Genomic DNA, 12,938 nt, shown 5'->3' with positions numbered 1-12,938 from the left:
AGTGATCATACTGGGGATCCATCATGTCCATGTAAACACACTCATGTTACTCTTGATCTCTTGGCTAAAGAATATCTGTCAGAATACTGAAAAGTACTATTTTTCTTTTTGTAATTACTAAATATTCTGAGACTTTTAAATATTCTAATTCTGTTTAAATCTATGGCCTTTTATTTTAGCATCCATCAGTAGATCTTGCCTATAGCAACTACTATGGTGCTCTAATGGTGACTTTCCATTTCTCTTATTTTCTCTACACTTACTAATTAGAATTCTTCAGTAAGGAAGAACCATCATTCCTCTATTTATTCAATTCGTTTTATCAGTATGAACTCATGGATATTTTCTTTGGGTTATGAACTAATATAAACTAACATATATCTATATCTATAGCACATTCTTTTTGGCACCACAAGATGCTCCAGACTCATCTTATATATTCCCTGCCTCAGTCCTAAAGTCAACCAGTTCTCCAGGGAGTCTTGATTCCTTTTACTGATAGTAAGAAACCAAGGCATGGATACTAGGTGTGCTCATTACTCTTGGGGTTGTAACTGCTTCTAGCTCCTCACAATGCCTAGAGTCGGGCAATACATGTATATATACCAAATCCATGTATCTACATACACAACTATTTTTTTTTAATCTATCTAAACATGAATCCATGTTACAACAACCTCTGAGTCTAATCTAGCATCTGAGGTTTCATTCTAGCCTTCCTCTTTCCTGATTTATAACTTCTTTCCGTTTTGAGAAACTCAACTCTCATTATCAACAATATATTTACTTATGTGTTCAATCCCAGTATACAAAGTAGTGAAAGAATTCCTAAACCATAACCTTGAGAGAATCAAATTTATAAATCAGAGTGCTTTGTTTATATACAGTTCTTTTTGTCTTTAGTTTTAATAGTATACAATCAAAATGCTATTTTCCAAGGCTAGCTCTTTTCTTCTTCATTCTCTTCAATGAGTCTTTGTGATTTAGTTTTATTATTAGTTAGATTCATTTGCCATAGGCTACAGTTTATCTCCTCCCCTTTCAATAATGGTTGCTCAAAAAAATTATATACAGTAAAATTCACTTCTTTTGTGGTGTTCAGTTCTATAGGTTTTGACAAGATACATAAAATTATGTGTCAAACACCATAGTTCTATTGCCCCCGAAATACTCCAGTGGCAACTGCGATTTTAATTCTGCTTTCTCAGCACCAACCAGTAGGTGGCAGGGTTTCTCTCTGAGACAAAGCCTTCACTGTGCAACTGAGCCTGCCTGCTTGGCATGCAAATAAAGGCAGCTTTACATCCCTCACACCTCCTGTGTCATTTTCTCCGAGATATGGTTAGACGGTTTCTGTGGATAAGCTTCTTCTTCTCTGAAACAGGCAAATTTGGCTGGAAGCCTCAGAATCTTAACACGCTGAATAAACAGGATGGTTCATCAGAGAACAGTCAAGAAGGCAACCCATAAACATGCTTTGATAAAACTCAATGAAGGCCCTGGTGGCTCAGATAAAGAATCTGCCTGCAATGCAGGAGACTCAGGTTCAATCCCTAGGTGAGGAAGATCCCCTGGAGAAGAGTATGGCAACCCACTCCAGTTTTCTTGCCTGGGAAATCCTACAGAGGAGCCTGGCGGGCTAGTCCATGGGGTTGCAAAGAGTCGGACATGACTGAGCGACTAACAGTCCCACTCTCTCAATGAGGGCAACAAAGGAAGCGGAGAAAACTGGAGACCAAAACCAAATTAGATAAATATGAGACAGATGAATGACCAGACTCTCTCTTCAAGACATTACTTGTTTGGTACTGGGGGATTTCTATAGGATAAACTGACAGTGGGGAAGGGAGAGGATTTTCAGGGAGAGGAAGGACCCCATGGACCAGCGTTTCCTGCATCAGCCAGTGAATTCTTCACCACTCAGCCACCTGGGAAGCCCGTTATCTCTCACCTTTCTTTGTAATAGGCAAGTTTACAATTTTAAAAACATATACAATTTAAAAAATCAGTCTGAAGGATATCTGAGTGTATCTACAAAACCAAAAGTTGAACAATTCATTAAATCTGACTAATCCCCACCCCATACTACTACTATGAGCTCCTAATAACTTGCTGAGTATTTTATATACACTGTCATATTTAACCTTCTAGAGAGCTCTGAAAGTATTATATCACTATAAAGGTAAAGATTATTGAGCATTAGAGACATAAAACAAACTGTCCAAGGTCACAGATCTAGTCTGTCATCAACCTCTGCCTCCTGAGTCTGGGCTCTTTTACTGAACTACATTGCACCACTCTCCACCCTCCATGAGAATATTCCTACAGTTCTGACACTGGCTCTCTCTTTTATATCCAAGTTTTCTCTGTGGGTGATTTCTACCCACTAACAAAACTTTACTACTCTATGCCAACAGCTCCACAAACTTCTACTTGTAGGCAGGGCTTGTCACCTCAGTTCCAATCCAATTTATAGATCCAACTTCCTTAGTGGATGTCTATGGGTGTCCTTCTCAGGTACTTCAAATTTAGCACCTACAAAGGTCAACATTTTGCCCCACTCTTTATTAATTAATTTACTATTAATTTGAGTCTTCAGTTTCAATTTCTGGTAAGGCCAAATACTCAGTATGTCACCATCCATGCCATTACTTTCCCCTTCAGCTTCTTCTGGACCCTTCTAAAAACTCTCTAGGGGTTTTTCTGCTTCCATCAGCCCAATTCATTCTTCAAAGCTGCCCTCCAGGCCAACTCCCTTAGAATATTGGTTTATTTGTGTCATTTTAAGCTAATGGCTCTTGGAAAACTTGCCAATAAATCCCCAATTCTTCACCAACTTGGATGCAGATTTCTGGGCATGTCTAACCTGAGTATGCCATGATTCTACCAAACAGAATGACAACACATTCAGGGGACCTACAGCTTTCTTGTCTTTTCATATAAAATTCCTACTTCTTTTCATTATGCCCTGAAAAAACTAGTGGAGTATATTAATCCTAGTTATTATCACCTGATTGTTGATTGGGGTCTTGCCACATGGAGCCTGTGCACTCCTTTTCACAGTATCCTTAATGCCTCATCTGTCTTTTACCCACCTAATCTGGGAGATCCTTGTAGGCAGATTCACTTTTGGATTATGAGTACATACACAGTACAAGGCCTGGTATAGACTGTAGGCGTAGGAAATGTCTAACTCCAAGGCTTACTAGCTGACACTGAAGATAAAGTGATGGGTGAAGGGTGGGCAGTAGAGCTGCAAGCACCACTCACCTTTCCGGTTCATCCCCATCTGGAGGCATTTGAGCAGGCGGCAGTACTGGCACCTGTTCCTCTGCTTCCGAGACATGACACAGTTCTTGTCACGACTGCACCGGTATACCCGCTTGTTGCAAATGCTCCGCTTGAAAAACCCTTTGCAGCCCTCACAGGAGATGATTCCATAGTGTAAGCCTGTGGCACGGTCCCCACAAATGAGACAGGTTCGTTGTTCAGCGCGATCATCTGGAACAGAAACTGAACACATGAAAGTTAGAACATAGTGGGAATGATGGCTTTAAGCCTGCAGTTCTAAAAGAAGCAACCCTGGGTAGATCCTGAACATAACCTCCAGACTAACTGGCAGAAGTGGCATCTTGCTGTAGGAACAAACTCCTTCATCTACCTGTAGATTCCACAAACAAAGCCTAACTAAAAAAGACCTCATGTTCTCTGAGTTTCATCATCACTTAGAGTATCCAAATCAGAAATGTGGAAGGCTTTTCCCTCTCCCTCACTTTCTTTAGCGGTAGCCTACCACCTACCCTGTAGGAAGGTGATAAGGATTACTTATCATGTATGTAAGTGTCTAGCATATGGTATACACCTAATAAATGATAGTTAAAATTATTAACCAGTGGAGAAGCTTCCATGCTCAACTATACATCAATTAAAACAAAAAACAGAAAAAAAGAAACCTCCTGGAAAGATTCTGATCAGAGGACAAGGCAGAAGACCAGAGATATGAACCGCACTCAGTCACAAGCAAGGTATAAGGACACAGCCCTCAAAATTAAAGGTTCTTAGTTGTACCCTAGTTCCAGCACTTAGCAGGTGGGTGAACTTGGGCAAATTAAGTTACGTCACTTCTCTGAGCTGAGTTTCTCTCATCTGTAAAATGGGGATTTTACTGTCATCTATATAACACGGATAAAATACTCAAGCACAGTTATTTTATAAAACACTGTGTGTTTTTATAAAATACTCAAGCATATATTTATATATATTGAGTTTATATTGTATAAAATACTCAAGCACAGTATATAGTGCCTGGGCTACCATAGACAGTTAATAAATGATAGCTATTATTTTCATTATCATCCAAATAGGTTCACTCTTAAAGTGATAGTAACATTCCAGAAAAGTATGTGAAAGCAATGTTAAAGAAGGGCATAATGGTATATACAGAAAGGATATAGAGAAGGAACGAGGCTAGCATTTATACAGCCTTTATTATTTGCCAAATTTGAGATATGTCTTTATGATCCCCATTTGTAGTAGGCTAGATAAAGGCCATTCAAAGATATCAGGTCCTAATACCTAGAACCTGTAAATGTTATAAGAAAAAAAAGTCTTTGTAGATATAATCACATTAAGGGCAGATTATAAAAGTGGGCCTACTTGCAATTACTTTTTTTGTTTTTTCCTGCACAACATGGCATGTGGAATCTTCATTCCCCAATCAGGGATCAAACCCTCATCCCTTGCACTGAAAGTGCAGACAGTGTCTTAACCACTGCATCACTGGGAAGTCCTCACATGGTTTTTTAAAATTTATTTTATTGAAGTATAGTTGATCAATTTTGTGTCAATTACAGCAAAGTGATTCGTTATACAGATGTACACTCTTTTTCACATTCTTTTCTATTGTGATTTGCCACAGGACATTGACAATAGTTCCTTGTGTTGTACAGCAGGACCTTGTTTACCCATTCTCTATGTAGTAGTTTGCATCTGCTAATCTCAAATAACCAATCCATTCTTCCCCTACCCTCCCCAACCACATGTCTGTTCTCTATGCCTAATCACATACGTTTTTATAAGAGAGACTAGAGGGAGACTTGATATAGATAGCAGAGGACGTGCACATGCAGGAGCACACACACGTGTTCAGGGGAAGGTGATGTGAAGACAGAGGGAAACACTGGCCACAAGCCAAGGACTAACCAGCAGCCACTACAAGCTCAAAGAGGCAAATAATGGATTTTCCCTCAGAACCTCTAAAGAAAGTGTGGCTCTGCCCACACCTTCATTTCAGCTTATTGACTCCGGATTTCTGGCTTCTAGAATTGTGAAAGAACAAATTTTTGTCATTTTAAGCCACCCAGTTTCTGGTAGTTTTTAACAGCAACATAGGAAACTAATGCATTTTTTTTTCATACAAGGACACAGACCTATTAAGAGTCTTGCTCAGAGTCACACAGCAAATAGCAGGTATGCAGAGAAAAGCAGACATATGAGACCACACAGCTCAGGAAATAGGGAAAGACATACAAAAAGGGGAATTGCCTAGGTTTTTTGAACAGTTCCTAGTTATAGACCTTTCTAAGTCTTTCTGAGATCTGTATTCACTTCCTAACTTTGGTCAAATTGATAAACATGGGAATATCAGTTTCTATAACACAATCCTTCCTTAAGCTAACTTAAATATGTTTATGTTATTTGCAGCTAAAAGAAACTTGGCTAAGATTTCCTATAAAGTGGCACTGGTATAATAAGCATTCCTTTTCTTTTCCTTTAAAAAATTCAAAGGAAGCTCAAGGAAAACATTAGCGCAAAGTTACAATAGCAAATTAAAAAACTAAACCAGGCAAGGCCAAATAGGCCAATGAATGGCGTGACAACAGCACTATGTGTGAGATGAAACCTCTTAAAGTGCTGGGCTTGAGCTGCTGAAGGGGCTTAGAAATAGGACATGGAATACTGTCAGGAAATCGTGATTGGCTACGGAGAATCTAAATTTTCTAATTTTAAAGTTGTCAATATTCTATTATATGCATACATTAAAATATATACAAGAACTCTGCGAGAATAGACTTTAAAATGGTTATAATTAATCAATATCTACAAGAACTACACCTCATGGATATGATTTCACTGAACACCTACAACTAGGCAGTGTGCTTTCTTTGTGTTGTGTCATGTAATTCTCATAATCCCATAGATGAGTACAATTGTTATCACTATTTTGTAAATGAATACATTTAGAGATCTCAAAAAAAGTTAAGTAACTAGTCCATTTAGGAAGTGGCTGAGCTTAATCTGCCAGTCTCAGGACTGGTGATCAATAACGTCTTCATACAGCACTTGTAGGCATTCTGTGCAGCATCTCGATGGATCAAGGAGCAAAGGCCCCCCCAGAACAATCAAATACAGACCTTTTAAGAATCTGCTCATGTCTTGTAACATGCTTGCTCTTTTCATAAGCATTAAAGAGGCCACACTGACATCAAAGACTAGAGGGAGATACTTCTCCACTGATGGGTGCAGAGACTAGATTCTCTTGGGGTCCTCTGACTGCTTTCTTTGGCCATAGCTATTCTTATTGCCATGTTTTGCTTCTATAAACCCTTGTCTATGCCACAGACTAGGAAACCAACTCAGACGGAAGCTTCTCAAACATAAATGAGAAAGGCCCTCTTCCAATCAAACTTGTAGCCCTTCAAAGAAGCATCTGGCAAATTTCTCTTATAGCATGTAGGGAAAGATCATAACAGAAGAGTGAATGTTACTCCCTCAGTCCTGTCTGAGCCCACAGACTATAGCTCACCAGGCCCCTCTGTCCATAGAATTCTCCAGGCAAGAATACTGGAGTGGATAGCCATTTCCTTCTCCAGGGGATCTTCCCAACAAAGGGTCTGAACCTGGGTCTCCAGCATTGCGGGCAGATTCTTTATGGTTTAAGCCACCAGGGAAGCGGGAAATAACAGAAGAAGCTATTGTTAACTGAGCACCTGGGTGTAGGCTCTCAGCCAAGCACGTAACACATGTTATTGTGCTGAATCACCACCACAAACCTAAATGAGGTACCCTACTTTATAGGTGAAGAAACTCATGAAGCTCATGAGGTGATATCACTTTTCAACAGTCACCCAGCCAGTAAGAAAGGGAGCTAGGGCTGGGACCCCCAAAGTCTATGCACCTAACTAACATACTCTGTGGCCAAAGCAAGTCAGATTTATTCAGTCTATGCAAGTAAGTCAGGCCTTTCTCCTCTTGAAAAACAAACATACAAAAGCTAAAAATCCAATGTTTTACTTTGTAAATGAACAAACATAAGCAAAATGTCCCTAAATGGTTCTTGGCCAGATGTCAGATAGGTTTTTGCAACTCCTATTCTTATAAAGGACTTGAAGGGTATTTAAAGCATGTTTACATTCCTTATCTCACCTGTACCAAGACCCAGGCAAGGATTATTTTTATCTTGTAGATATGAAAAAAAAAATTCGGTCGTGTACCATGCAATGTTCAAGTTTTTACATGTACTATTTATTCATCACAATGACTGTGAGAGGTATCATTATCCTCATATAACCAGGAATCTTGGAGTTAGAAGGGGCCTTTAAAGTTGTCTTGAACAAGTTGACCTGAGGCATGCATTCCCTCTATGATATTCCTAGACAAGGGGTTAGTTACCCCATACTCTACTTGCACATCTCCAGTGGCTCAATAAGGTACTTCATTCCATTCATTCCATTTTAGATGGTTTTAATGGTTCAAAAGTTTTACTTTACACTGAGCCAAAGTCTGTTAACCTGAAGCCTTCCTCATTGCCTTGAGTCATGTGCTTGCGGGCAAAAAATATATGTATAACCTAGCCTAATTCATAAACCAATCATTCACTTAAAGATAAATGGAGTTCCTAACTGTGAATTCTTCTATTTCTTAGTCTTAATCATACAGTATCAAAATTTCTCATAAAACCAAGTAACCAGAACTGAATGGTTTGTTCTCCTTAATTTAAGGCTCAATTAGTCTTATATATTTGCAGCTATCAGCAAACACCAGTAAACACATAGTATTTTATAATTATTGATGATATAATGCTATAAAAATGATATACATTTTACAATGGGAAAAATGAAGCTTAAAGAGGTGAGTGAGTGAATGAAAGTCATTCAGTCACCAGTAAACACATAGTATTTTATAATTATTGATGATATAATGCTATAAAAATGATATACATTTTATAATGGGAAAAATGAAGCTTAAAGAGGTGAGTGAGTGAATCAAAGTCATTCAGTCATGACCAGCTCTTTGCAACCCCATGGACTATACAGTCCATGGCATTCTCCAGGCCAGAATACTGGAGTGGGTAGCCTTTTTCTTCTCCAGGGGATGTTCCCAACCCAGGGCCGAACACAGGTCTCCCGCATTGCAGGTGGATTCTTTACCAGCTAAGCCACAAGGGCAGCCCAGCTTAAAGACGTAAGGAAATTTAATTGGTTATATAGCCAGGAGTGAAACTGAAATCAGAATTCAAAAACTTTCTAACACCATACATAAAAATAAACTCAAAATGGGTTAAAGATCTCAACGTAAGACCAGAAACTATAAAACTCCTAGAGGAGAACATAGGCAAAACACTCTCCGACATACATCACAGCAGGATCCTCTATGATCCACCTCCCAGAATATTGGAAATAAAAGCAAAAATAAACAAATGGGACTTAATTAAACTTAAAAGCTTCTGCACAACAAAGGAAACTATTAGCAAGGTGAAAAGGCAGCCTTCAGAATGGGAGAAAATAATAGCAAATGAAGCAACGGACAAACAACTAATCTCAAAAATATACAAGCAACTCCTACAGCTCAACTCCAGAAAAATAAATGACCCAATCAAAAAATGGGCCAAAGAATTAAATAGACATTTCTCCAAAGAAGACATACAGATGGCTAACAAACACATGAAAAGATGCTCAACATCACTCATTATCAGAGAAATGCAAATCAAAACCACTATGAGGTACCATTTCACGCCAGTCAGAATGGCTGCAATCCGTAAGTCTACAAGCAATAAATGCTGGAGAGGGTATGGAGAAAAGGGAACTCTCTCACACTGTTGGTGGGAATGCAAACTAGTACAGCCACTATGGAGAACAGTGTGGAGATTCCTTAAAAAACTGGAAATAGAACTGCCTTATGATCCAGCAATCCCACTGCTGGGCATACACACTGAGGAAACCAGAAGGGAAAGAGACACGTGTACCCCAATATTCATCGCAGCACTGTTTATAATAGCCAGGACATGGAAGCAACCTAGATGCCCATCAGCAGATGAATGGATAAGAAAGCAGTGGTACATATACACAATGGAGTATTACTCAGCCATTAAAAAGAATACATTTGAATCAGTTCTAATGAGATGGATGAAACTGGAACCTATTATACAGAGTGAAGTAAGCCAGAAAGAAAAACACCAATACAGTATACTAACGCATATATATGGAATTTAGAAAGATGGTAACAATAACCCTGTGTACAAGACAGCAAAAGAGACACTGATGTATAGATCAGTCTTATGGACTCTGTGGGAGAGGGAGAGGGTGGGGAGATTTGGGAGAATAGCACTGAAACATGTATAATATCATGTATGAAACGAGTTGCCAGTCCAGGTCCGATGCACGGTACTGGATGCTTGGGGCTGGTGCACTGGGACGACCCAGAGGGAGGGTGGGGGAGGGAGGAGGGAGGAGGGTTCAGGATGGGGAACACGGGTACAACTGTGGCGGATTCATTTCGATATTTGGCAAAACTAATACAATATTGTAAAGTTTAAAAATAAAATCAAATTTAAAAAAAAAAAAAAAAAAAAATTCAAAAACTTCTGAGACTGCTGTATTTCCAATCCCCCTATACTTAATTCACATCTGGTATACAGACATCTAAATCCTGAAGTATTTATCAAGTATACCATTAATATATGTCTTTCATAGTCCTTTCCTGAGAAAAGTAGGATTTCTTGAACTCTAGAGTTGGACTTTACATTTGTCTTTGATCAATTTTATCTTTATATAAGAAATTCCATATATCATTCTGGTCTGTGGAACTCTGGGGATCTGGCCACCCGGTATATTAGTTATTTTACCCTCCTCCTTTTTACCTTGTATGGTTAATACTAGATAATATTCATTCCTAACTTTAAAACTATATTCAACAGAAAGTGGCCTCAGGCAAGTTGTTGGAGCCTCTTCTCAACGTGACTTAAGCAAATTAACCAACTGGAAACAGCTGTTCAACTAGTTTTGTCTGTTAATTAGCCAGACACTCTAGTCTGGCCTGCATTTCTCTATCTTATACATAATGATACCATGAATGACTGTTAGATGCCTCACTGAAATTTCAGATTCATTACATCTACAGTATTCATTCACTAGTGAGCTACCATAAAGCAGATGGTTCACAAACATTTAGCACTCTTAACCTATTAATTCAATGTTCTTAACCTGTGTTAGTCTACCTGAAAATACAATGGGAAGAAAATCAGCCAAATAAGCACTTCAAAATGGAGACTATGGGAACATAACCAGTATTTTACAGTAATTCTAAATGGAGTATAATCTACAAAAATATTGAATCACTCACTATGTTGTATATGTAAAACTAATACTGGAAATCAACTATACTTCAATTAATACATACATAAATAAATAAAAGCAACAAAAACAAGAGCACCAAAGAAGAGAGTATGGTGCTTGGTAACTATAGTGCTCAGTAAGATAAGAGACAGAGTTATTGATGAAAATCTGAGGGTTTAAAATATGATAGGTATTCGAAACTCTGACAAGGGAGTTTGCTATCTACACAAATAGCAATGGGTTAAATAATAGTGTAGGAAAGAGAAGACTCTTATTAACTTACAGGGAAACAGAATGTTTGCCTTGATCAGGAATACTAGAAGGTGGAAGGGCTCAGACTGTGTACTCTAAAAATACCACTTCATGTGAACAGGAGCCAGGACTCCTAAGAAAAACATGTGATTTCAGGTTTGAGGGAGAATATATAAAAGATGCCTTTCATACTGTTCATGGGATTCTCAAGGCAAAAATACTGGAGTGGTGTGAGCAGACCTTACAATTAGCTGACAAAAGAAGAGAAGTGAAAGGAAAAGGAGAAAGGGAAAGATACACCCAATTGAATTTAGAGTTCCAGACAAGAGCAAGGAGAGATAAGAAAGCCTTAAGTGAACAATGCAAAGAAATAGAGGAAAACAATAGAATGGGAAAGACTAGATATCTCAAGAAAATTAAGAGATACCAAGGAAACATTTCATGCAAAGATGGGCACAATAAAGGACAGAAATGGCAAGGACCTAACAGAAGCAGAAGAGACTAAAAAAAGGTGGCAAAATAAAAAGAAAAAAGGAAAGAAGAAAAAGAAGAGGTGGCAAGAATACATAGAAAAACTATACAAAAAAGATCCTCATGACCCAGATAACCACAATGGTGAGGTCACTCACCTAAAGCCAGACATCTTGGAATGTGAAGTCAAGTGGGCCTTAGGAAGCACTACTACACAAAGTTAGTGAAGGTGATGGAATTTCAGCTGAGTTACTTCAAATCCTAAAAGGATGCTGTTAAAGTGCTGCACTCAATATGCCAACAAATTTGGAACACTCAGCAGTGGCCACAGGACTGGAAAAAGTCAGTTCTTATTCCAATCCTAAAGAAGGGCAATGCCAAAGAATGTTCAAACTACCACACAATTAAGCTCATTTCACATGCTAGCCTGGTAATGCCCAGAATTCTTCAAGCTAGGCTTCAGCAGTACATGAATTGAGAACTTCCAGATGTTCAAGCTGGATTTAGAAAAGGCAGAGGAACCAAATATCAAAATTGCCAACATCCGCTGGCAAGGGAATTCCAGATAAACATCTACTTCTGCTTCAATGACTATGCTAAAGCCTTTGACTGTGGATCACAACAAATGGTGGAAAATTCCTAAAGAGATGGCAGTACCAGACCACCTTACCTGTCTCCTGAGAAACCTGTATGCAGGTCAAGAAGCAACAGAATCAGACATGGAGCAATGGACTGGTTCAAAATTGGGAAAGGAGTACATCAAGGCTGTATATTGTCACCTTGCTTATTTAATTTAAATGCAGAGTATGTCATGAGAAATGCCAGGCTGGATGAAGCACAAACTGGAATCAAGATTGCAGTGAGAAATATCAATAACCTCAGATATGCAGATGACACCACCCTTATGGCAGAAAGTAAAGAGGAACTAAAGAGCCTCTTGATGAAGGTAAAAGAGGAGAGTGAAAAAACTAAGATCAGGCAACTGAAAAACAACAAAAAAATAAAACCACAGTGAAACAAAAAAAAAAAAAAGAAAAAACTAAGATCATGGTATCCAGTCCCATCATTCATGGCAAACAGATGGGGAAAATGTGGAAACAGTGACAGAATTCATTTTCTTGGGCTCCAAAATAACTACAGACAGTGACTGTGGCCATGAATTTAAAAGACACTTGCTCCTTGGAAGAAAAGCTATGACCAACCTAGACAGCATATTCAAAAGTAGAGACATTACTTTGCCAACAAAGGTCTGTATAGTCAAAGCTATGGTTTTACCAGTAGTCAGGTACAGATGTGAGAGCTGGACCATAAGGAAGGCTAAGTGCCAAAGAACTGATGCTTTTGAATTATGGTGATGGATTAGACTCTCAAGAGTCCCTTGGACAGCAAAAAAATCAAACCTAAAGGAAATCAACTCTGAATATTCACTGCAAAGACTGATGCTGAAGCTGACACTCCAATACTCTGGCCACCTGATACCAAGGGTCTACTCACTGGAAAAGACCCTGATGCTGGGAAAGCTTGAAGGCAGGTGGAGAATCGGGCGACAGAAGATGAGATGGTTGGATGGCATCACTGATTCAATGGATATAAGTTTGAGGA

General features: G+C 38.8%; 1 protein-coding gene across 3 annotated transcripts in view; it reads right to left on the bottom strand.

Annotated features, from left to right (window-relative positions):
* The window catches only part of NR6A1 (nuclear receptor subfamily 6 group A member 1), a 226,543-nt gene that overhangs the window by 35,150 nt on the left and 178,455 nt on the right, over nucleotides 1-12,938 (bottom strand). For all 3 annotated transcript variants that reach the window (XM_070379006.1, XM_070379007.1, XM_070379008.1), the window contains one exon: nucleotides 3,271-3,513. In XM_070379006.1, the coding sequence (XP_070235107.1) occupies nucleotides 3,271-3,513 (243 nt within the window). The remainder of the gene's footprint in view (nucleotides 1-3,270; nucleotides 3,514-12,938) is intronic.

The sequence above is a fragment of the Bos mutus genome, chromosome 11, assembly GCF_027580195.1.
Source record: "Bos mutus isolate GX-2022 chromosome 11, NWIPB_WYAK_1.1, whole genome shotgun sequence".
Classification (NCBI taxonomy): Eukaryota; Metazoa; Chordata; class Mammalia; order Artiodactyla; family Bovidae; genus Bos; species Bos mutus.
The sequence above is the reverse complement of the archived record's forward strand: the minus strand, read 5'-3'. Positions and strand labels throughout refer to the sequence as shown.